The sequence below is a fragment of the Cicer arietinum genome, chromosome 6 (assembly GCF_000331145.2).
Source record: "Cicer arietinum cultivar CDC Frontier isolate Library 1 chromosome 6, Cicar.CDCFrontier_v2.0, whole genome shotgun sequence".
Classification (NCBI taxonomy): domain Eukaryota; kingdom Viridiplantae; phylum Streptophyta; class Magnoliopsida; order Fabales; family Fabaceae; genus Cicer; species Cicer arietinum.
Genome location: NC_021165.2, coordinates 58,942,889 through 58,965,428, shown reverse-complemented (window position 1 = coordinate 58,965,428; position 22,540 = coordinate 58,942,889). Strand labels below are relative to the sequence as shown.

The following is a 22,540-nucleotide window of genomic DNA, read 5'->3' as shown; positions in this document are numbered from 1 at the left end:
ATACAGGTTTTTTTTTTATACAAATAATCATCAATTTGCATCTTCCAAAAACCAAAGTCTGCATCGTCGAACTTTTCAATTTTCACTTTTCCTTCGTCTGCAGCCATTACTCTCACTAATGTATGACCTCCTTAAGATCGTTCTCTGAACTAGAGCTCTGATACCAGTTATTAGAAAACTATGCAAAATTTCTTGTGGTCAGATTAAAATGAAAGTAAAAATGCGGAATAATACCACACAAAAAGGATAACATAGTTCGACTAAATTTGCCTATGTCTCCAAGCTGCTACAAACCTTTATATTGAAAAAGGGACATTTACACAAAGTGTTTACAAACACTCACAATCTCTCACTACCCAAAACTCAATTACATCAAAGAATGTCACTCCTAGAAATCTTTCTAGCTCTCTTGAAATTCTCTCAATGTATGGATTCTCTTTAGGTTTAAATGAAATTCACTCTTCATCCATCACCTTTATTTATAGGTGATTTAGGTCACTTTCTTCATGATCATGTTTCTTAATGGGCAAGGTACTTCATGGCTAAGCAACTTCCTTCATGGTTAAGAAACTTGCTTCTTCGCTAAGCAATCTTACGTGGTTACCAAGTTTACTTAGTTACTAAGTTTACTTAGTAGCTAAGTGATCATAGCATTTGGACACATATTTTTAGCTTTTTAGTTTGGTATTTTAAAAGCTTTTTATAGGTTAGATTAATATTTTTAGCTTGTTTCTAAACTTTGGGTCGAATTTGAATTATAATTTTATTATTTGTATTTTAACTCTTTCTCGCTATGTAGGTCATAACTTGAGCTCTGTATATCGGATTGGCGCATATGAGCAGGCGTTGAGAAGATAAAATTCCGAGCTACAACTTTTGTGTTGGAAGAAAAGACCAATTCCGAACTTTACTGGGTCTTAATTGTAGATTTCGTAATCTGGATTTTTGTAATAATTTTAATTAGCGGGTCACTTGTTTTTAAACCCTAAAGCCCAATATCAAGTACTATATATTGGAAGTTTTGTTTCTTTTCTAAGAACGGAAAAATTAGGATTCAAATTGCTACAAGAAATAAACAGTTTTATTTTAATTTCATGGAAGGCTAATTTTATAAGATTAATCCACGAGTCCATAGTTTCATCAACACCTTGAGATTCAGGTTACACTGTCAATTTCGATTCATGATTCTATTCTTGTTTATTTGATTATATTGATATTTTGATTGCTTAAATTGAATTTCAGTAGGATTGATTAAATTTTTGCGACGCTTGATCGTTAATTGTAATATTTTGATGATTGTGATGCTTAATCCAATCAAAGAAACCAAATTCACATAGGATTTATTACGCTTGTTTGATCAATTCTATAGTCAAATAAGAATAGAATCACAAATTAGAAATTAAACTCATTGATAGAATCTGTGATAGGTCTGAAACTCGAATAAGTGGATTAATCGTTTTGCTCATCTATTAAATAAAAAATCTAAAAAACCCCTTTTTAATTTTAATTTTCAATTTAGTTATTATTATTATATCAGAATTCCTTGCGAAACGATTCGAGTTATTACATCTATTTATATTTTATCAATTATATTTGACATGTGTGCAACAGCGGATCAAATTGGCGTTGTTGTTGGGGACTCTCTAATAACAATATTAACCCTGTTTTTAGGCGGCTGTCTCGGATTGCTCCGAAATTTCGCCAGAAAATCAGAAAAAAAAAAATAAGGAATAGGAATCCGTATAAGTTTCTTAGACGGAAACGCGGTCAAAATCCCAAATTCCTTTGTTTAGACCATTTTTTGAATTTTTTATATTCTCCAAAAATTCCAAAAAAATTTGTGTTGCCTTTATTTGATTTTTAGAAATTTTTTGTGGTATTTTTATATTTTGTTGGATTTTATTTGATAGGGTTTTCGATTTTTTACTTTAATTTTAGCATTCGGGACATCGTTGGAATTTTGAGAATTGTTATTTTGTATTGCGTTGTTATGATGATGCATGACTAGGGCTAGTTCTGTGAATCTTCATTCTCTTGAACCTGAAATAGATAAGACATTTCATTTACGTCGTAGACTTAATAGAGCTGTTAGTGTTAACGAGTTAGAGTCAGATACTGAAATTGACAACTTGTTGCAAAATATGGATGATGCGAATAATAGAACCTTAAAAGACCTTGTTGCACCTAATGTCAATTATAATGCATTATGTATCACATATCCTGAAGTTATTGTACCATTTGGTTTAATACACTTGCTTTCAAAGTTTAATGGTCTTGCAGGTGAGGATCCCCACAAACACTTGAAGGAATTCCATATTGTGTGTTTTACCATGAAGCCTCACGGAGTCACAGAAGACCACATTAAGCTGAGAGCCTTCCCATTTTCGCTCTAAGATGCTGCCAAAGACTGGTTATACTACCTTCAACCAGGTTCTGTTATAAGTTGGAATGATCTCAAGATATTGTTTCTAGAAAAATTCTTCCGTGCCTCAAGAGCTGCTTCAATCAGAAAAGAAATATGTGGCATTAGGCAGATTGATAGGGAATCATTACATGAGTATTGGGAGAGATTCAAGAAATTGGTGTCAAGCTGTCCTCATCACCAAATTTCTGAACAATTGCTCATCCAATATTTTTATGAAGGCTTGCTATCTATGGATAGAAGCATTTTGGATGCTGCTAGTGGGGGAGCACTTGTTGATAAGACCCCAGAAGCAGCAAGGGCTTTGATTGAGAACATGTCCATAAATTCTCAGCAGTTTAGAACTAGAAGCAATTTAATACTGTTGACAAAGGGTGTGAATGAAATTCAAGCTTCTTCTCACAAGAATTTAGAAGGAAAACTTGATGAGCTTACATCTTTAGTAAAAAAATTGGCAATAGGTAAAACCCAAGCAGTGGTCTGTGGTATTTGCACTTCTCCAGAGCATCCTTCAGATTCATGTCCTACATTGCAAGAAAATCCAATTGTTGATGCTCCTCAAGCATATGCAGCAAATATACACAATCGCCAAGCCAACTATGATTTATCATCTAAAAGGTACAATTCTGGTTGGAGAAACCATCCCAACTTGAGATGGGGTAATTCATATGCACAACAGCAACCTAGGTAGCAACAGCAAAATATTCCTCAACAGCAAAACAATGCACCTTTATTAGAGGTCCTCGTTAAACAGATGGATGTCCAGAATCTCCAATTTCAACAAAGAACAGATTCCACCATTCAAAATTTGGAAACAAAGATTGGTCAACTAGCCACTTCAATCAATCAATTGCAGACTCAGGGGTCAAACCAGTTGTCTGCACAGTCAATAGTAAATCCAAATGCTCCCAATGTCAGTTCAATTACATTGAGGTCTGAGAAATGTGTTGAAATACCAAAGGTACCAGAAACTGTAGTGAAAAATAACAAGGTTGTTGAGGATACTTTGATATCTGAAACTGTTGATGTTGAGCAAAATATACCATTTCCTTTTCCTCAAAGGGCAGTGAAGACTAAGAAAATGGATGAGCCAGATAGGGACAACGAGATCCTGGATACATTTAGGAAGGTGGAAGTGAATATTCCCCTTATTGAAGCAATTAAACAGATTCAAAGATATGCAAAATTTTCTAAAAGATTTGTGCACACACAAGAGAAAGTTAAAAGGTAATGAAAGAGTAAACATCGGGCGAAATGTTCCAACCCTCATTCAGCCCATGCCTTAGAAATGCAAAGATCCAGGAACTTTTTTCGTTCCATGTACCATAGGCAATAGTCAATTTGAAGATGCTATGTTAGATTTAGGAGCTTCCATTAATTTTATGCCTACATCTATTTTTAACTCTCTTGCTCTTGGACCTTTACAGAGTACAGGTGTTACCATTCAATTGGCGAATAAGAGCAATGCTCGTCCCGCTGGACTTGTGGAGGATGTACTTGTTCGAGTTAATGAATTAATATTTCCTGCATGTTTTTACATTTTGGACATGGATTGGAGTGAATAAGTCCAACAGGGCGCCTATCATCTTAGGCAGACCATTCTAGAAAACTGCTAGAACAAAAATTGATGTGCATGCTGGAAATCTATCCATGGCATTTGGTGATAGCATTGTAAAATTTAACATCTTTGATGCTATGAAACACCTCGTGGAAGAGCATTCTATTTTTCAAATTGAATTGCTTGCTGATTTGATTGATGACACTTACCCCGATATGTTTGCCACTGATTTTCTTCCATTGTCTAGTTTTGATGATACTTATACTTGTGAATTTTGTACATATACTCAATTGTGCTCTGTGTGTGCTGAGATCGAAACTGCCTTGCAAGTTGATCATTGTGCTGATACCGTTATTTCTACTAACATAATTGATTTTGCAGACTTAGCTTCGACCAATGGTGTTGTACCTTCCATTGAACAACCACCGACTATAGAGCTTAAACCACTTCCTGAAAATTTGAAATATGCTTATTTAGAAGGAAGTGGCAAGTTACTTGTGATTATTTCAGCCAAACTTGAAGATGAACAGGAAGAGAAACTGTTGTAGATTTTGAGAAAACACAGGAAGGCAATCGGATGGACCTTGGCTGATATTCCTGGTATTAGCCCATGAATTTGTATGCATAGGATACTATTGGAGGATGGGGTAAAATCAGTCAGACAGCCCCAAAGGCGACTTAACCCATTAATTCTGGATGTTGTAAAAAAAAGAAATGACCAAGCTCTTGCAAGCAGTCATTATATACCCCATCTCTGATAGTCAATGGGTGATTCCGGTGCAAGTAGTCCCAAAGAAAATTGGACTCACAATGGTTAAAAATGAAAATGATGAACTTATCCCCACATGAGTGCAGAACAGCTGGAGGGTATCCATCGATTACAGGAGACTAAACCAGATAACTAGAAAAGATCATTTTTCTTTACCATTCATTGATCAGATGCTTGAACGGTTGGCTGGTTTTTACATGCGATTTATCAAGGATTTCAGCAAGATATCTTTTCCACTGTCAAATTTGCTGCAAAAAGATGTTAGTTTCACCTTCGATGACAAATGCAAGAAGGCGTTTGATTTCTTAAAGGCAACACTAACCTCTATGATGTGGGAGCAACCCTTGCACAAAAAGTTGGTAAGACTGCCCATGTTATTTATTATGCTTCTAGGACTTTAGATTATGCACAGGCTAATTATACTACCACTAAAAAGGAACTTTTAGCTATTATTTTTGCACTTGATAAGTTTAGATCATATTTGTTAGGTTCGAAGGTAGTTGTTTTTACTGACCATGCAGCTTTGAAGTTCTTGTTGAAGAAACCAGAAGCAAAACCGAGATTGATCTGGTGGATGTTGTTACTCGAAGAATTTGATTTAGAGATTAAAGATAAGAGCAGAGCTGAAAATTTGGTGGCAGGTCATTTGAGCATAATAGAAATGGATGAGGACCCCATCCCCATTCAAGATGACTTCCTTGATAAGCAACTACTACAGTTGTGTGAGGCAACTCCTTGGTTTGCTGATTTAGTTAATTATCTAGTTGTTGGAGTCTTTCCTGCAGATGCATCCCGAACACAAATACACAAACTTAAAAGAGATTCCAAATACTATGTGTGGGATGATCCATATATGTGGAAATTTTTTAATGACCAGGTGATTAGGCGATGTATTTCCCACTATGAGGCTCAATCCATTCTTCATTTTTGTCATGCCTCTCAAACTGGAGGACATTTTGGTCCTCAATGGACAGCAAGAAAAGTCTTAGACTCGGGTTTCGTTTGGTCCACTTTGTTTAATGATGCTTTTGAGACTTACAAAACTTGTGAACAGTGTCGAATAGCAGGAACAACAATCACTCGTATGAGTGAGATGCCTCAACAACCTATGCTTTCTGTGAAGTATTTGATGTGTGGGGCATTGACTTTATGGGCCTTTTTCCTGTATCTTTTGGTTATGTCTATATTTTACTAATTGTTGATTATGTTTTGAAGTGGGTGGAAGTAATACCCACTATGACTAATGATTCTAAAGTTGTTGCAGGTTTTATCAGATCAAATATTTTTTGCAGGTTTGGAATACCCCGAGCCATCATAAGTGATCAAGACACTCATTTTTGCAACCGCACTATGGACGCTTTGCTTCGAAAGTATGGGGTTGTGCACATAGTTTCAACACCTTATCATCCTCAAACTAATGGGTAAGCTAAAGTCTCAAATAGGGAAATCAAACAGATCTTAGAAAAGATGGTGCAACCAAACAGGAAAGATTGGAGCCACCGACTTGAAGAAGCTCTTTGGGCTCATAGAACAGCCTACAAAACACCAATAGGAATGTCCCTTTATCGACTTGTGTTTGGTAAGGCATGCCACCTCCTAGTAGAAATAGAGCACCATGAATCGAAATTGACAGTGTAACCTGAATCTCAAGGTGTTGATGAAACTATGAACTCGTGGATTAATCTTATAAAATTAGCCTTCCATGAAATTAAAATAAAACTGTTTATTTCTTGTAGCAATCTTATAAGAGTATGTTATTACTGAATTATAATCTTATAAGAGCATTCGTAGATTAATCTTATAAGAGTATGTTGTTAGTGAATTCTAATTTTTCTTTTATCCTAATATGATTCTAATTTTTTCGAATTTATAGATAAAAATGATTTTAAATTCAAATTTAAAATATGAAATATAATTTAACAATTGTTATTTGTAAGATTTAAGGAACTTATAATTCTAAGTTTAATACCCGGAAATTATATCGTAAGACTTCGCATCTCAAGTCCACAAAATTTATTGTGTAATAGCCATATTAATTTCATACCTCTTTCTTCTTTGACTCTAAATTTTAATATCCATCACATAATGATCTTAAGTCATTTTATATATATTTCTCTCGACACAAAAAAGTCATTTTATATGTGTATCCCTTATCTCATAAAAAATAAATTATGTCTCTAGAAGGAGAAATAAATTATTTATGTAAGACTATTTTGATTTAAAAAAAAAGACTTCGTTTCACAAAAAGATATTGTCGTATTGCGATCCCTTATCTCATAAAAAATAAATTATCTCTCTAGAAGGAAAAATAAATTATTTATGCAAGACTATTTTGATTTAAGAAAAAAAGAAGAAGTACTTCGTTACACAAAAAGATGTGTAGTATTGCGATCTCGTTCCAAATAATTAATGACACGTCGCAAGATTATCCAATTAAAAAACGGTGGCATACGTATATATATAAAAAGATGATGATATATTCCGTCACAAAAGAATGTATACGCGTTCAAATATATATATTAATAAAAAATATACATTCTGAATAAAAATAGTTACAAATTTGATTAACTTAAGCTAATATTTAACGAGAAATATCAACATTTAAACTTTTATTTTTGTTTATATTTTAAAACCTGTTTTTTTAAAATAATTTTATAAGAACTTCTTCAAAAATAATATAAACTAAAAAAACAGATTAAAAAAATAATTTGAGATTTAATAATTTAGGTATGCATTTATTATAAATTTTAACATGATAAAAATTATATTTTAAAAAAATATATCTTTCGAAAAATAATTTTATGAAAAAATACTCAAAATATATTTTTATTTAAAACATTTTCTTAACAGTTTATCATTCTAAAAATATCATAGCCAAAATATGAAATAATTAAAATGATATTTTTTGAAAATAAATTTAAACAAATTTCGCAATTTATTTTTTAAAATTCTCATTTAAAAAAATTATAACAAAAAATAAAATATTTCAAAAATAATATTTAAAATAGCAATAATAAACATACCCTTAATTTTATGATTACTCCTTTTTGTCTCAATTATCAAAATTACATATATCAGCTGACCTCAAATATAACTTTAATAAAATTACATACATTTAACGGCATTGTTCCAAAACTAATCTTACATTAATTCTTTAATATTATGAGAGATGGTACAAGGCAAAAAGAAATATTGTTAGAGATGACTATAATAATTAGTAATAAGTTGATAATTATATTTTTTTTTAACAAAAATCTTAAAAAGAAAATGTATTTAATTATTATTTTTAATAAAATATTTAACTTAATAATATTAACATTATACATTGATAGTAAATATATTTAATTCATAAAGACTGAGGAAGGATTTTGTAACAAAAAATATAGTAGCATTCTCTATGAGATCATCCAAAATAAAATATCTTCAAAGTGATAATGTGTTGCGCCTAATTGTCTCTTTCATGTAAAAAAATAATAATTCTTGATCCGTTTTAAAATATAAAAAAAAAAGTAAAAAAATATTACATTAAATACAATAACTTTTTTTTTTCAATTTATTTATATTTATATTCTGAGGGAGAATAGGAGTACTAAATGTTGGTATGAATAGATATGGTATTCGAGGCTTATCCATTGTGATAATAATAATAATAATTTTCATGACAACTAGTATACATTTTTATATTTGGGATAATCAACTCGGTACATTCACGGATTTTATTTATTTCCCAAAAATTGTATAAAAAGCAGATAAGTTCTAAACTCGGTGCTTAAGTTGTCTTGGATAAAACAAAAGTCTAATCATATTTAAGAGATGGTAAGAGCCCCTTTCTATGACAAAAATGGTCTCAAAAAAGGTGAATGGAGTAGAGAAGAGGATGAGAAGTTAAGTGCTTACATTCAGAAACATGGTCATTCTAATTGGCGTCAACTCCCAAAACAAGCAGGTAATATATATATATAATATAACTTATCTGAAAATTTAATTTATTTTGTTTAATTTATAATTGGATATACGTTTCATGTTTCATTTTGGAGGAAGTATGTTATTTATAATTATATCAAGAAGTATAAACTTCTTAATACCGTGATAAAGTTTGATTAAATTAATCAATCGTGATTTACTATAATCATTAACTTTTTGTCTTTATTTTGAAATTTTAATTTTTTGACTTTGATTAATTGATACTATTTTATTCACTTTTTCATGAAGTCCCTCCTTAATATATCACTCCTTCCCTTTTTTATAAGTAGATTATATAATTTATTTAGTGTATCTATTTAAAATTTTATAAAAATATTCTTTTATCCATATATATATTCAACTCTGACTTTTAATTTGCAATTATAAAAAATAAATATATTTAGTAATTAAATAAAGCTTATATTTAAGAATATTTTTTTCCACCTAAAGGAAAAAGAACAATTTTTTAGGGAGAAACTCATTTCAGCTTGGTTAGTTTAGGAATAAAAAATCTAAAATCCTACTAGTGATTGATTACTTGAACTACAGTTAATTAATATATTGATCAATCATCAGTACTGATTTATTACAGATTTAAAGAGGTGTGGAAAAAGTTGCAGACTTCGATGGTTGAATTATTTAAGACCAAATCTTAAACATGGGAGTTACTCAAGTGAAGAAGAAGAAATGATCATCAAATTACACCACCGACATGGAAATAAGTATATAAATAAATAAATAAAATTTCCAGTTTTGATAATTTTGTTTAAGATTCAATAGAAGAAATGAAGATATAATATAGATACTAGATTAGTCAACTTTAGGGAAATAACTTTGCAGGCCTTAGAGTCCGTCAAAATAAACAAATGTTTTTCAGATTTTAGGCTAGCATAAGTGGTGGCATATATTGAGATCCACTTTATTAATGGTAAGATAAAATACAAAGTCTTTTATTTTTTTATAAAAAAATACAAAGAGGTATCTTTAAATATTTCACAATGGTGCTCTTAATTTGGAAGTTATGATAACGATAAAATATTCAATTTAATTTTTAACATACTAAAATAATCTGAAATTAAATGTTGTTAGGAGAGTTTTAAATTGCAGTTGAAGTGTTAGTTGCAGGTATGCTACAACTCTTTATATTGCGAATTTAAAATCATAATCATTGCTAGCTATAGATCAATGGAAGGGATCATATTTAATAGAGAGATAGCATAAGTTTCTTCGTACCACTTGACTAATTTATTGTTAGTATTCGATCATAATAATTTAATTTATGTGTCTAACTATAATCCCTTTTCATTCAGATGGTCTTTGATTGCTGAAAAGTTGCCTGGAAGAACAGACCATGAGATAAAGAATTATTGGCATAGCTACCTAAAAAAAAGTTCAAAGATCAACGAGATCAAATTTTCTGATCAATTGAATCAAATGTCATGTGATAGTAATGTTGAAGAAAATATTGAAACTAATAATTTTGAAACACCTGAAACCCCAAGTTCTAATGCTGGTAAAGATTGTCTTTATATTTTAGAAAGCTCAACAATATTACCTATGTCCACAGAAACATCAACAGGAGACAACTATTTGCCTACCTTAGAGAACTGTCCAAGAACAGAGGAAGATGATGTTGCTCCATGGTTAACTTTTGAAGAATTTAGCGGCGATTTTTGGACAGAACCATGCATCTTAGAAGATACATACATCACTAATAATGAGATATCTAACGACGAAATAGACATAGACTTGTTTCTTCAAGACTTCTTTGATTGTTCTTATTCTTATGCGTTTTAAAATCTTGAAGTCTTTCCTTGAGTTTCGTGAGTTTTTCATCGTAATTTTTTGTATTTCGAAAGTTTTAACTATTTTGAAAATGAATTGTTAGATTTCGAGCTCTTGCAAATCTTTAGATTTCTTGAATTTCTTACTGTGACTAAGTGTATTACAGATCTAAATAGTCTTATTTGAAATTAAATATAGAGATCATTTTACATTAATTTTAGTGACCTTCAAAATTAGGTTTTAGTTAGATGATTTTGCTTACCTTTATCGATTTTCAAATCTCAACATTCGTTAAAGTTCTTGCATAAAAAAATCTTTGAAAATCTTCTTTTAACGTCCATAACATTAGATGCATTTAAGAAACATATTGGAATGAACATATTGGAATATCATGCAATGTATAAAAAAAAAGAAATTATAAGTTAGTTTTAAATTTATAAATAAACTCATCCATGTTTGTAAATTAATTTGCAAAGGTATTGAAATAATTCAACTATGCTTGTGACAAGTGAATTGATTCACCTGAAGATGTTATTCGATTTATCAAATTTTAGGGAGTTTTGTAAGTTGATTTATAGATATATGAATCGACTCACACTATTCCAATTTGAAATCCATAGTTTATGAACAACTTATGAATTGATTAATATATTTGTGAATTGAGTCACAGTACTCCTGTACTAGTTTTTGGTAGTTACAAATCAGTTATTTATGTTGTATTGTATTGTCTTGTCAGTTTATCACTAAGTCGTGTTTTTTAAATACTAATTTGTTCAATTATTAAATAAAAAAGATACACTTTCATCCATTCTTAATCTTTCATTCAAGATTTCAATCAAAATTAAAAACTTTTTATGATTCAATTCTTGTATGAATGAGTTTTTGAAAGAAAGCCTCAAAAGTGATGGATCCTTTCTTGGAGTGATTGTTTCAAATGTGAGCGATAAAGGAAATATCGATTGGTTGCACATTGATGGTTTGATAAGTGATATCTTTTCAATTCTATAGTGGTATTTAATCTAAGGTTTTCTATCTTGCAAGATTGAAGAGATTTTTTTTTTTTATTTTGAAGATGATGGTTCATATTTGTTCTTGAAGGGTTTACAAGAGATATGATTTTTTTAGCATTTAGGATGGAAATAGTTGTTGTACAAGCTTTGTAAACTTGCTTATGGATCTTATAAATGTTCGATATTAATAAAGAAAGAAACTCTTATTTATTTGAATTGAAATTGAATGTGCTATCTATATGAGAAAGACATAAAGAAATAAATTTAAAAATTGTGACGTGATTTATCATTTTCCTTATTTTTGTTATTAATACTTACTGTTTTTGACAAATAACAATAATCATTATTGTGTATGAATTGAATTTCTATTGATATAGTTTTTTTTGTCATTGTTGCAATACATTAAGCGTAATTATAAGTTTACTTCATTTGATTAATGAATCAGTCAAATCAATTTTCTTGTGTCTAAATTGTTCTATCATAATTGCAATCCAATGAAATATTTCTAATTATCTCTAAGCAAATTTTCTAATAGATTAGCCTAAACAATCATGTTTTCGACGAACTTATGTTGTGTTTTAAAAATTTCTGAAAATTTAATGACTCTAATCATTCCCCCCTACTGAAGTCCAAAGGTCGTCTTAACAAGTGGCATCAAAAGTCTAGTCTCTTAGTGTTACGAGTCTAACAACTTCCAGAGTAATTGAGATGACATCTAATGTAATTCTAGAACCTAAAGGAATGTATAATTGAACATTAGTTTTCAATGGTGATGACAATTCTTATTGGAAAGAACACATGAAAATCCATATTATTTCTTATGATTTAGATGTATAGAAAATTATATAAAACATAACATTTATTCTGACAATTATCTCTCATAGTATTTCAAATAATAAACCTAAAATGGATTGGACACATTTATACAAGAAAAAATACAATATGATTTGATAACTAAGAATGTCATCACGTTCACTCTTGAACATGATGAATATTATGGAGTTTTCCATTGTAAAATTGCCCAACAAATGTAGGAAATCTTGGAGGTCACACATGAGGAAAAAAGAGAAGTGCAATGTGCTAAAAATGATAAGCTTACACATGAGTATGAACTATTTCTCATGAAACAATGGGAAACCATAGTCGAATGGCAAAAATAGTTTACAAATATTATGAATCATTTGAACGCACTAGAAAAAACATTTTCAAAAAAGAATGATAAAAATTAACAAGTTTAACAACAATCAAAAAAATCAAGTAAAAAGGATAATAGAAACTCTTCTATCATATGTTATGAATATGGAAAGTTCGAACACATCAAATCGAAATGTTTAAAATATCTTAAAAAAATTGAAAAAAAAAATGAGAAAAGACGTAAAAAGTACAAGAAAGACAAAATAACATACATAGTTTAAGAAAATAGCAAAGAAACTTTAAGTGAAAACTCTAACTACAACGACATCACAAACTTATGTCTCATGGCTAAAAATCAAAGAAAACAAATTAGTAGCGACAAACTTAATTTTTTACCTACTTATGAACAATTTCAAGATGCATTTGAAGAATTTCATGAGCTGACTAAAAATATGAAAAAGTTAATTGTTTAACAAAATATGACATATATGGATTTATTGCAAGAAAACATTGTCGTGTAAGCATTGTGACTTCGACTGTCACCTCACCATGACATGGGCGTGGATTTTTTCTCAACGTTGTTGGGTTGGAAGATGAAGTAATTGAAAAATTATGAGAAATTTGAAGAAAACATAAAGTTGAAAGTTACAAAATAAAAGATTGCTTGATAAAGAAGTGGGGTTCAAAGGAATGTGAATGGATATTTTTAAGGTGTTTAACTTCAAGTCTTTTATCTTTAAACATTAGATTTCTGCAACTTTAAATTCTGTTTTTATGATTATCGCATCTAAATTTTCTCTAGTTTTACGCTTTAATGTCAATTTTATTCACCTTGAAAATATTTTCATGCAAATTTACATTTAAATGAATTTTGAATCTTGAAATTCCATAAATTTTAAACAAACTTAAAAATAACTTGATACACATATAAAATCGCTGTAGCTAGTATTTAACTATCTAAGACCACATTGATTAAATATTTAATAGAATTGCTCAAATAAAAACTATTATAGATTTAATTTTACTATTAAATAGTGATACATTCTTTATCATATTTTATTCGATAATCATCTACACTAAAATAAGTGTAAATACTTTTATAATTAAAAAATTAATTCAACATAAAACTATAATTTGTTTCAACATTAATTTTTTGTTATCAATAAATAAAATAATAAACATTAATTAAAATTCACAAACACTTTTATAATATCGATATTTATTAGTTAAATGAATTTAAAAAAAAAACTTTAAATTATTCTTCTTTTTTATCTTTTTAACACTTTTGTTTCTTTTGAATTATTTTCTCCAAACTATTAAAACATCTACTTTTCCTGTACTGTCGCTAAAGTTAGAAGTTCTCCTTTTTATCATGTTCGTGACATCATTATCTTCGACGTAATATGCTGACGACGCTATCGTTTTCAAGATGAGCAAGGTCTTATTTTTCTTTAATATATTTACACAGAAGTTTCACTGCTTTGCGTCGATGCGCTCTGCTGGCTACCAAGTAAGTTCGCATTTTCTAATTATAATTTTTAATTTTTTAATTTTTTTTTTTACAAATAAAACATAACTAAATTCAAACACTTTAAACAGGAGAATGGAAGACTATTGAGTTCGAACTTAAACCTATATATATTAATATCCTTATATTTATCGGTTTATCTATGCTTACGAGGTTTTTTTTAATTCACTTGTTACTATTATTAGATTTTTTTAATTAATATATCCTTTTCTTTAAAAAAGTTAATTAAATTGTCTCACTTTAAAAATAATATATCAAATTAATCGCATTCCTAAAATACTATCAATAAAATGATTTTTTTTTTGGGCTAGGAGGTCGCATCTTGGAGATGTGACCATATATTAGATTTTTTTTTCTTCCATTTTAATATTTGAATAATTATTAATTTAATTATTAAAAAAATTAAATTATTTAAAAAATTATATTAATAAAATTAAGAAAAATAAATCAATCAAAAGTAATGCGGTTTATTAGATGTTAAAACAAAGAACGTATGTCTAATATTTTACAGATAAAATAACAACACAATTTTATTTTGTTAACAACTCCTTCTTAACTTTACTCCTATTTAATAAATAAAAAATAATAATAAAAATAACAATAAAATATAGTAAATGTAATAAAAAATAATAATAAAATCAAATAAAATACATTTAATAGAAAAAAAAAGTACATCAATTGCATAAGCCAAAACAAATAAAGTGTTCCTAATATTTTATAGATAAAACAATAATATTTTCTTAACAACTCATTCTTATTTTTCCTCTTATCTAATAAACAAAAAAAATATAAATATTATAAATAAAATATTGTTAATGTAATAACAACAAAACATTGTTATTTTTATTATTATTATTATTATTATTATTATTATTATTATTTTATTTATTTATTATATTAAGAGAAAAAATAAGAGAGAGTCGTTAACAAACTAATATTAAGTGCTAAGTTTAGGAGAAATAGAAGTGAGTTGTAAAATTAATATAGCACATTATTTATTTTGATACATTTATTCAATCGCGTTAACTTTGATATTTTATTTGATTTTATTATTATAATTTTAATTTTTTTAAAATTATTATTATTATTTTTTATTACATTAACAATATTTTATTTTTATTATTTTTTATTTATTAGATTAGAGTAAAAATAGGAGGGAGTTGTCAACAAAATAAAATAATTTTATTTTTTATTTATTTAATTTTATTAACATAATTTTGTTTTTTAAATATTTTAATTATTTTTTATTAATTAAATTAATAATTATTTAAATATGAAAATAAAATAAAAAATAAAAAAAAAATAATATGTAGTACATGGTCGCAGTGAAAAAAATATTCCTTCAATTGGTCACTCTCCGGAGATGCAAGCTCGAGGTGCAAAAATTAGAACAATTTAGTACTTTTTTTAAAAAATGGTTCATTTTAGTTAACTTTTTCAACAAAATGATATATTGATAAAAAAATCGTATTATTTTTTATTTTATTTTATTTATTGTCACTATCTCATACATGTAAGTTTCTTTTATAAAACAATGAATTTTTGTTGTTGTCTCTTTTTATAAAATCTTCAAATTACAAGATACATTATTGACATTTTTATCAAAATATCCTTAAATAAATGTAAAAAAAAGGCTAACTAATTCTCTCTTCATAATTAAAAGATAATTTTAGAAAGAAAATATATGTTATAGATAAATTTTATATAGAAATAAGTTTTCATAATTCTTGCGCATCATGTACAAAAATGTCTTACATATAGGCATAATAATATATTTCTGACTAAATACCACTTATGATCCCTTAACTTTTAGTCTTTTATTATTTTTCTTCCCGATTTGGTCCATTATTTCTAGCTAAATACCACTTGTTAGTCCTTTATCTTTTTTTTTTCTTTTCGATTTGATCATTTATTTTAATTTTAAGTGACAATTTGATCTTTATGTTTTAAAACGTCAACAATATTATCATTTTTTTTACAAAAATTCATCAAAATTTTCAAACAAAATCTTAGAATTAATTATATTTTGTAATATAAAATAAATTTAATCAAATTCGTAATTCAAATCTTCTAATAAACTTATATTTATCATTCTTTATTTGATGTTGTTAGAGAATATGAACCTATCTAAGAATTTTAGTTATTAAAAATTAATATAATTTAATCATTAAATCAAAATATTGTATTTGTATCTCGTTTCATCAAATTCTAAGAGTAGAAATTAGTGAGAGTTACGAAAAAGCACATCGTAGACACTTTTTATTTTTTCTAAACCCTTCTTCTTCTCTCCTTCAAACACAATAAGCATATAAGTATAATTTAATCTACAGAATATTAGTGTGTGGACACTGCACTTATTTTATGTGTGAAAAAGATAAAATATACATTATTACAAAAGTATCATAAAATATGAGTGGGTCCATAACTCTATTATATAAAATTTAATTCATGATTATATTAGAACACATGATACGCGTTTCAAATTCTAGCATATCACACTATAAAAACCATCAAATGTATTTTTGTGTCTATGTGCTCATTCATCTAGTTAACTTTGGTTCAAAAATAATAATATTTAAGATTTCGTGCAAAAATGGTAAGAGCTCCTTATTTTGACGAAAATGGAATAAAGAAAGGTGCATGGAGTGAAGAAGAAGATCATAAGCTTATTGCTTACATTGAGAGACACGGTCATCCTAATTGGCGTCAACTTCCTAAGTATGCAGGTAAGAAATTTTGTTAACAAGAAGGAGATTTATAGTAATTAGTTTGTGCTAATTAATTGTGATTTTTATCTTATTAAGTGTAGTAAATTACTTTTTCTTTAACAGGTTTGTCAAGATGTGGAAAGAGTTGTAGGCTCCGTTGGATGAATTACCTGCGGCCAAATCTAAAACGAGGGAAGTATACACCGATGGAAGAACAAATGATCATGGAATTGCATAAAAAGCATGGAAATAAGTATGAATTTGTTACTTCTTATTAATCTTAACTAGATTGGAAATATTGCACCTCGTGAATGGTTTAGTTAATTGCAATGTTACAACACAATTGTGCATCGGCCATATTTTTCCGCAAATTTTCAGTCCCCAATATGAAATTCATAACTGTGACCGGGTGATCACAACCGCAACCACAATTTAAAACTACGAGCAAAATGACAAGTCCCTTTTAGGTAGTTCGATTGATGAGTTAAGAAATACCAAGAGAATATTAGAATTGAAAAATTGGATTCACCGAGAAACTAACATAACCACCGTTAACTCTAATTATAGTATAAATTTGTATAGTAAGTAAACTAACATAACCACCCTTAGAATGGTAATACACCTTCTGGTTCAAAATATAAGAACAAATTTTGATGAAAATGATTAAAATACACCATTTATAAAAATTAAATGACCAAAATGAATAAAAAAAAAGATAAATTACTAAAATTATATTTAAATTAAGATGTTTTTACAATTTCAACTACATACAAGGACAACATTGACACTCCTTTGCATACACATTTAGATATCAAAATAATTATTTTCTCCGAACTCGAAATAAGAAATAAAAAAATTTACTTTCGTGATCTTTTTGATTAAAAATGACATTTTTTTTCATTTAAATCGATAGAAATTGCATTGATTAACAATAAAATTCAATGTAACTAAAAAATAAAAGGGCAAATCTGCAAACAAACTCACAACATCAAAGTTAATAGCATAAAACAACAAAATGCTTATAAATGTGACAAAGCCTACAAGTTTGACAAAATTAAAGTGTCCTATCTATGCGTCTGGAGTTGCAACGTTGAAGACGCCAAAATCATTGATTGAATTTACACTGGATCGAAGTTGATATGTCAATCTAAAATCAAACAAACACCACAACAAAGCGTAAAATCAAAACAATACCACAACAAAGTCAAAAATTAAAACATCACACTAGAACGACAAAATAACGATAAAAAATTAAATAAATATAAAAATCACTTATTTGAATAAAAAAGAATAAGAAAAACAATTTTGTGGGATGGATTTGGAACAAAAAATTGATCATAAACCACTCATCTTAGATGGAGAGAAAGAAATAAAATAAACTATATTGGAAGTCAAATGTTAAGGTAAATTAACAATTGATAATAGTTTTTAGGTGTGTTTGTGATTTTGAATATAAGCAACAATTTACTATCTCTACCCTTTCATTATCATTTTATTTTTTTAATAACTCTTTTTCTCACATAACAAGTTCTCATAAAATAAAATTTAGAGATACAAGTAGTTTTTATTTTTATTTTTACTTTGAATATATTAAATGAGATTAACAATTTTCTTTTAAATGGTATGAGATAATTTTTTTTCTTATGTATGAGACTATATGCTCACAAATTAAAGAATAGATTAAAAGAATACAAAACCGACTAAAATACTGAATGATAATTTTAAGTTTTTTTTTTATCATTTAGTATGATATGATATATATCAATTTTTCACAGATGGTCTATGATTGCTGAAAATCTAGTTGGAAGAACGGACAACGAGATAAAGAATTATTGGCATAGTCACCTAAAAAGATTCTCAAAGCACAATGAGACCAACTTTGGTGAGGAGACTGAAAAGACAAAAAAGATATGTGATAGTGTTAGTGGTGATTCCCACCACATTTTGGAAAGTTCACTTTCAATGTCCTCTGAAATTTCCTACACAACTACTCAAGGAAACTCTCCATCAATTTCATCAGAATTTAATCACGTAGTGGAATCAAACGTGAACTTGTATAGAAAAGAAGATAGCGTTGCTTCGTGGGAAACATTGGATGGATTTAGCAACAATTTTTGGACAGAACCGTTTGTTTTAGAAAGTGCTTTGAGTCAGGATTGCTTTCCCATTTCATTTTATTGTGGAGTAGAGGCAGAAGATCCTTTTTTTTATGAGACACTTAAATTAAAATTTGATTAACAAAAGTTAATATATGTAATTTACATTATAACGAGAGAGCATGTGTTTTCCAACATGTTATCATATATAGGCTTCTAACCATCTCAAATAAGTTGTTACCTCTAACTCAAATTAACAAACTACAAACAAATATCATTCCAAAAAAAGAAAAAACAAATAATTTTGGTGCAAAAGAATATCTAAATAATTGAAAACAAAAATTTGAAAATTGAATTAATCAATAAATGATGACGTAATTTATACATCGACTAATGCAATAAATTTTAAATTGTATAGAATAAAGTCAAAATACACAAATCACGATATCATTCATTGTGCAACTTCCAAGAAATTAGATCAAAATACATAAAAGGCATAAGAATCAAAACTAAACCACATTTCAACCGTAGTTTGTGCCAACCCCTCTAATGAGTAAGAGTGATTGCAAGCATGAGAGTTCTAACTATGCTTGAAAAGCATAAGAGAATCCAAGATAAAAAAATAAACCAATTAACATGCGACAACAGCACCTTTTGCTGCCCCATTAGACCTAATCATAGTCCAAGAGATATGAACAACAATAGAAGCTTTACACGGATAATCAAATTTCCACTCATTCTTGTTGTTAACATTATTCGAACCTAAGGATTCCAATTGTCATTAGGAGAGAAATAAGATCAATTAGCATGCCCATAGAACAACTAAGCTATTTCCACAACTTGCAAAAACCTGCACTAAAAAAATATGATTAGAAGATTTCCCTATCTCATGCCACGCATGCTACAAATTGACACAATACATTCCAACTTTTGATATTTTCATCAATTGCCATACGATTTTCAAATAATCTCCCAGCAATGGAATATTTAGAAGGAGGAATATCAGGAAACCAAACAAGTTTGGCCAAGCATGGCTAGGATAAATTTGATGGATGTGATAAAAAATAAAAAAAATCCTTATCGGTTAAAACTAGAGCTGTCAAAATGGTTTAGTTTAAATGAATCGATGTGTTAAAACACAGAGTTTGAACTTAATAATTTCAGTCGGAATTTTTCTAGGATTTTTTTACTATGATCCGGATAAATCCGTTAATCATTTGAGTTAGTCCGTATCGGTATTGGGTAGCCCGCAACTCGCATAACCAATTTAAATAAAAAAATTGATCCACATAACAAAAAGGTCTAAAAGAGATCCAACTCACTTATATGATTATATATGTATATATTATCTTTAATTGATTATATATTTTTAACAATCAATTTCTTTATTTTGTAGAATACAATAATGACAATGATACAAATTATAATGATATAAGTGGACAATCATCCGACACTTTGAAAAAAAATGAGCATTGATCAAGGAATATAAAAATATTTATTTCAGAGTCACATTAGAACTATTTAGCATTTTATTTGAATTTGATTCGAGTTTGGGTTATCTTAGTCAAATCTAAATTCATTTGTGTTATGCTAGATAATATCTATAAGATGTTTTGGACAATTTGAACTTATTTTAATTTGTGTGTTAGTTTGGATAATGTGTTGTTTTGAAAATTTGGAATTGAATTTGTGTTAAAGAGTAAACCATAATTGTTTTTAAATAGACATTAAATAAAATGGACATTCAAATTATTCTTACTAAATGAATAAATAGTATACTATTTTTTTTTAAATGCGCATCAATAAAAATTTTCAAATAAAAAGGGACGCTAAGAAATTAAAAATAGATTTTTTTGCTCCTATTAGTCATGGTTCGCTTTAAGGACCGTTCTAGGTCAAAAACTTACATATTTGAGTCAAAAATCGCGTATAGCTGGTGAATGCGATAAACAGCGCTACGAAACTCCAAATCAGACGATTCCAAATCGAGGTGAAAGATGATGTTCTAAAACACGAATTAAGCTGTTGAATCACCGGAAAAAAGTATATAAAACTCAAGTTATGAACGCAGACTACTGAACACGAAAATTGATAGAATTGAAGTATTAGGGTTTGATGTAAAGGAAACTCAAAAATATTATTCAGCTAAGAAACAAAGAACAAAATGGCGCCACAATCTAGAGATTGATAAACCAAAAAGAACGCCACAAGGATTAACAACCTTGATAAGTTCAAGATGAATTCTTTCAAGAACTCTAGAGAGCAAAGCCTCACAAAAATAAAATTCAAAAATTTGCCTTAAAAAGAAATAAGGGTTTGCCTTTTATAATGGCAACTCCTAAAACGTTCTCTAAATTTGGCCCAACTGAAATTTTTACAATTACACCCAAATTTCTTATTAATTCAGTCTATTACTTTAATTAAAACTAATATTAAAATTTTATAACACATAGATGCCGCCTTCATTTCTTAATTTCTTCAATTTGGGTTAAGCAATTGACTATCTTGCGCTTCAATTCTTCATGAGTTGTACTTGCTTCAAATAAAGTGGTTATCAAGTTATTTAGAACATATTTCGCCTTCTTTGACCTTGCTCTTGTCATTGGGGTTCCAAGACCTTGAATATCCTCTAGGATTTCTTCCTTGGTTATGCGTTCTATGTCCTCATCATTCCCTCCTTGTTGAACAGAATTTGCCCTCAAATTGCAATCTTCTTCAGTTGCATCTTAAAGAGACAAATCAGCCACATTAAAAGTAGGACTAACACCATACTCACCTGGAAGATCTATTTTGTAGACATTATCATTAATTTTGGACAACACTTGAAAAGGTCCATCTCCCCTTGGTTGAAGCTTAGATTTCCTTTGAGAAGGAAACTTTTCCTTCCTTAAATGAATCAAAACCCAATCACCAGGTTCAAACACAACATTTTTCCTTCCTTTACCTTCTCATGTAATTTTCGAACATATTCAGCCTTAGCATTCTCATCCTTATGAATTAGAATAGAACTATTTGGCAAAGACATTAAATCAAGAGGGGTGAGAGGGTTAAAACCATAAACAATTTCAAAGGGAGAATAACGAGTAGTGCTATGAACAACCCTATCATAGGAAAACTCAACATGGGGCAAACATTCTTCCCATGTCCTAATATTCTTTTGGATTACAGCCCTTAGAAGAGAAGAAAGAGTTCGATTTACTACCTCAATTTGGCAATCAGTTTGTGGGTGGCAAGTCATGGAAAAGAGAAGTTTAGTTCCAAGCTTACCCCAAAGTGTCCTCCAAAAGTGACTAATGAATTTAGTGTCTCGATCACTCACAATGCTTCTGGGTACACCATGAAGTCTAACTACTTCTTTAAAGAACAAATCTGCCACGTGACAAGCATCGTCCACTTTTCTGCAAGGTATAAAGTGAGCCATCTTGGAGAATCTGTCCACCACCACAAAAATTGAATCTTTTCCGCTCTTAGACAGAGGAATATCAATCTGAGGGTAGTTAGATATTGGTAAAGGAGTATACAAACCATGAGACATAACTTTAGACTTAGATTTCTTACAAACAATGC

The 22,540-nt window shown here is 28.9% G+C and overlaps 2 protein-coding genes across 2 annotated transcripts; both read left to right on the top strand.

The window, feature by feature from the left end:
- Positions 1 to 8,494: 8,494 nt before the first annotated feature.
- Positions 8,495 to 10,601, top strand: LOC101512112 (transcription factor MYB15-like). Its single transcript, XM_004507175.4, has 3 exons — positions 8,495 to 8,695; positions 9,305 to 9,434; positions 10,023 to 10,601. Exons 1-3 carry the CDS (start codon positions 8,563 to 8,565, stop codon positions 10,507 to 10,509), a joined length of 750 nt encoding a protein of 249 aa, XP_004507232.1. The 5' UTR covers positions 8,495 to 8,562; the 3' UTR covers positions 10,510 to 10,601.
- A 6,045-nt stretch (positions 10,602 to 16,646) lies between these two features.
- LOC101491698 (transcription factor MYB14-like) lies at positions 16,647 to 19,200 on the top strand. The gene is made up of 3 exons (XM_004507187.4): positions 16,647 to 16,895; positions 17,001 to 17,130; positions 18,653 to 19,200. Exons 1-3 carry the CDS (start codon positions 16,763 to 16,765, stop codon positions 19,113 to 19,115), a joined length of 726 nt encoding a protein of 241 aa, XP_004507244.1. The 5' UTR covers positions 16,647 to 16,762; the 3' UTR covers positions 19,116 to 19,200.
- The last annotated feature ends 3,340 nt before the right edge of the window (positions 19,201 to 22,540 follow it).

Excerpts from the sequence above, each read along its gene's own strand:
- LOC101512112 (XM_004507175.4), top strand. The coding sequence starts at position 8,563 with ATGGTAAGAGCCCCTTTCTATGACAAAAATGGTCTCAAAAAAGGTGAA. Across the intron at positions 8,696-9,304 it reads TCAACTCCCAAAACAAGCAG|ATTTAAAGAGGTGTGGAAAA; the intron begins GTAATATATATA and ends GATTTATTACAG. Across the intron at positions 9,435-10,022 it reads CACCACCGACATGGAAATAA|ATGGTCTTTGATTGCTGAAA; the intron begins GTATATAAATAA and ends CTTTTCATTCAG.
- LOC101491698 (XM_004507187.4), top strand. The coding sequence starts at position 16,763 with ATGGTAAGAGCTCCTTATTTTGACGAAAATGGAATAAAGAAAGGTGCA. Across the intron at positions 16,896-17,000 it reads TCAACTTCCTAAGTATGCAG|GTTTGTCAAGATGTGGAAAG; the intron begins GTAAGAAATTTT and ends TTTCTTTAACAG. Across the intron at positions 17,131-18,652 it reads CATAAAAAGCATGGAAATAA|ATGGTCTATGATTGCTGAAA; the intron begins GTATGAATTTGT and ends AATTTTTCACAG.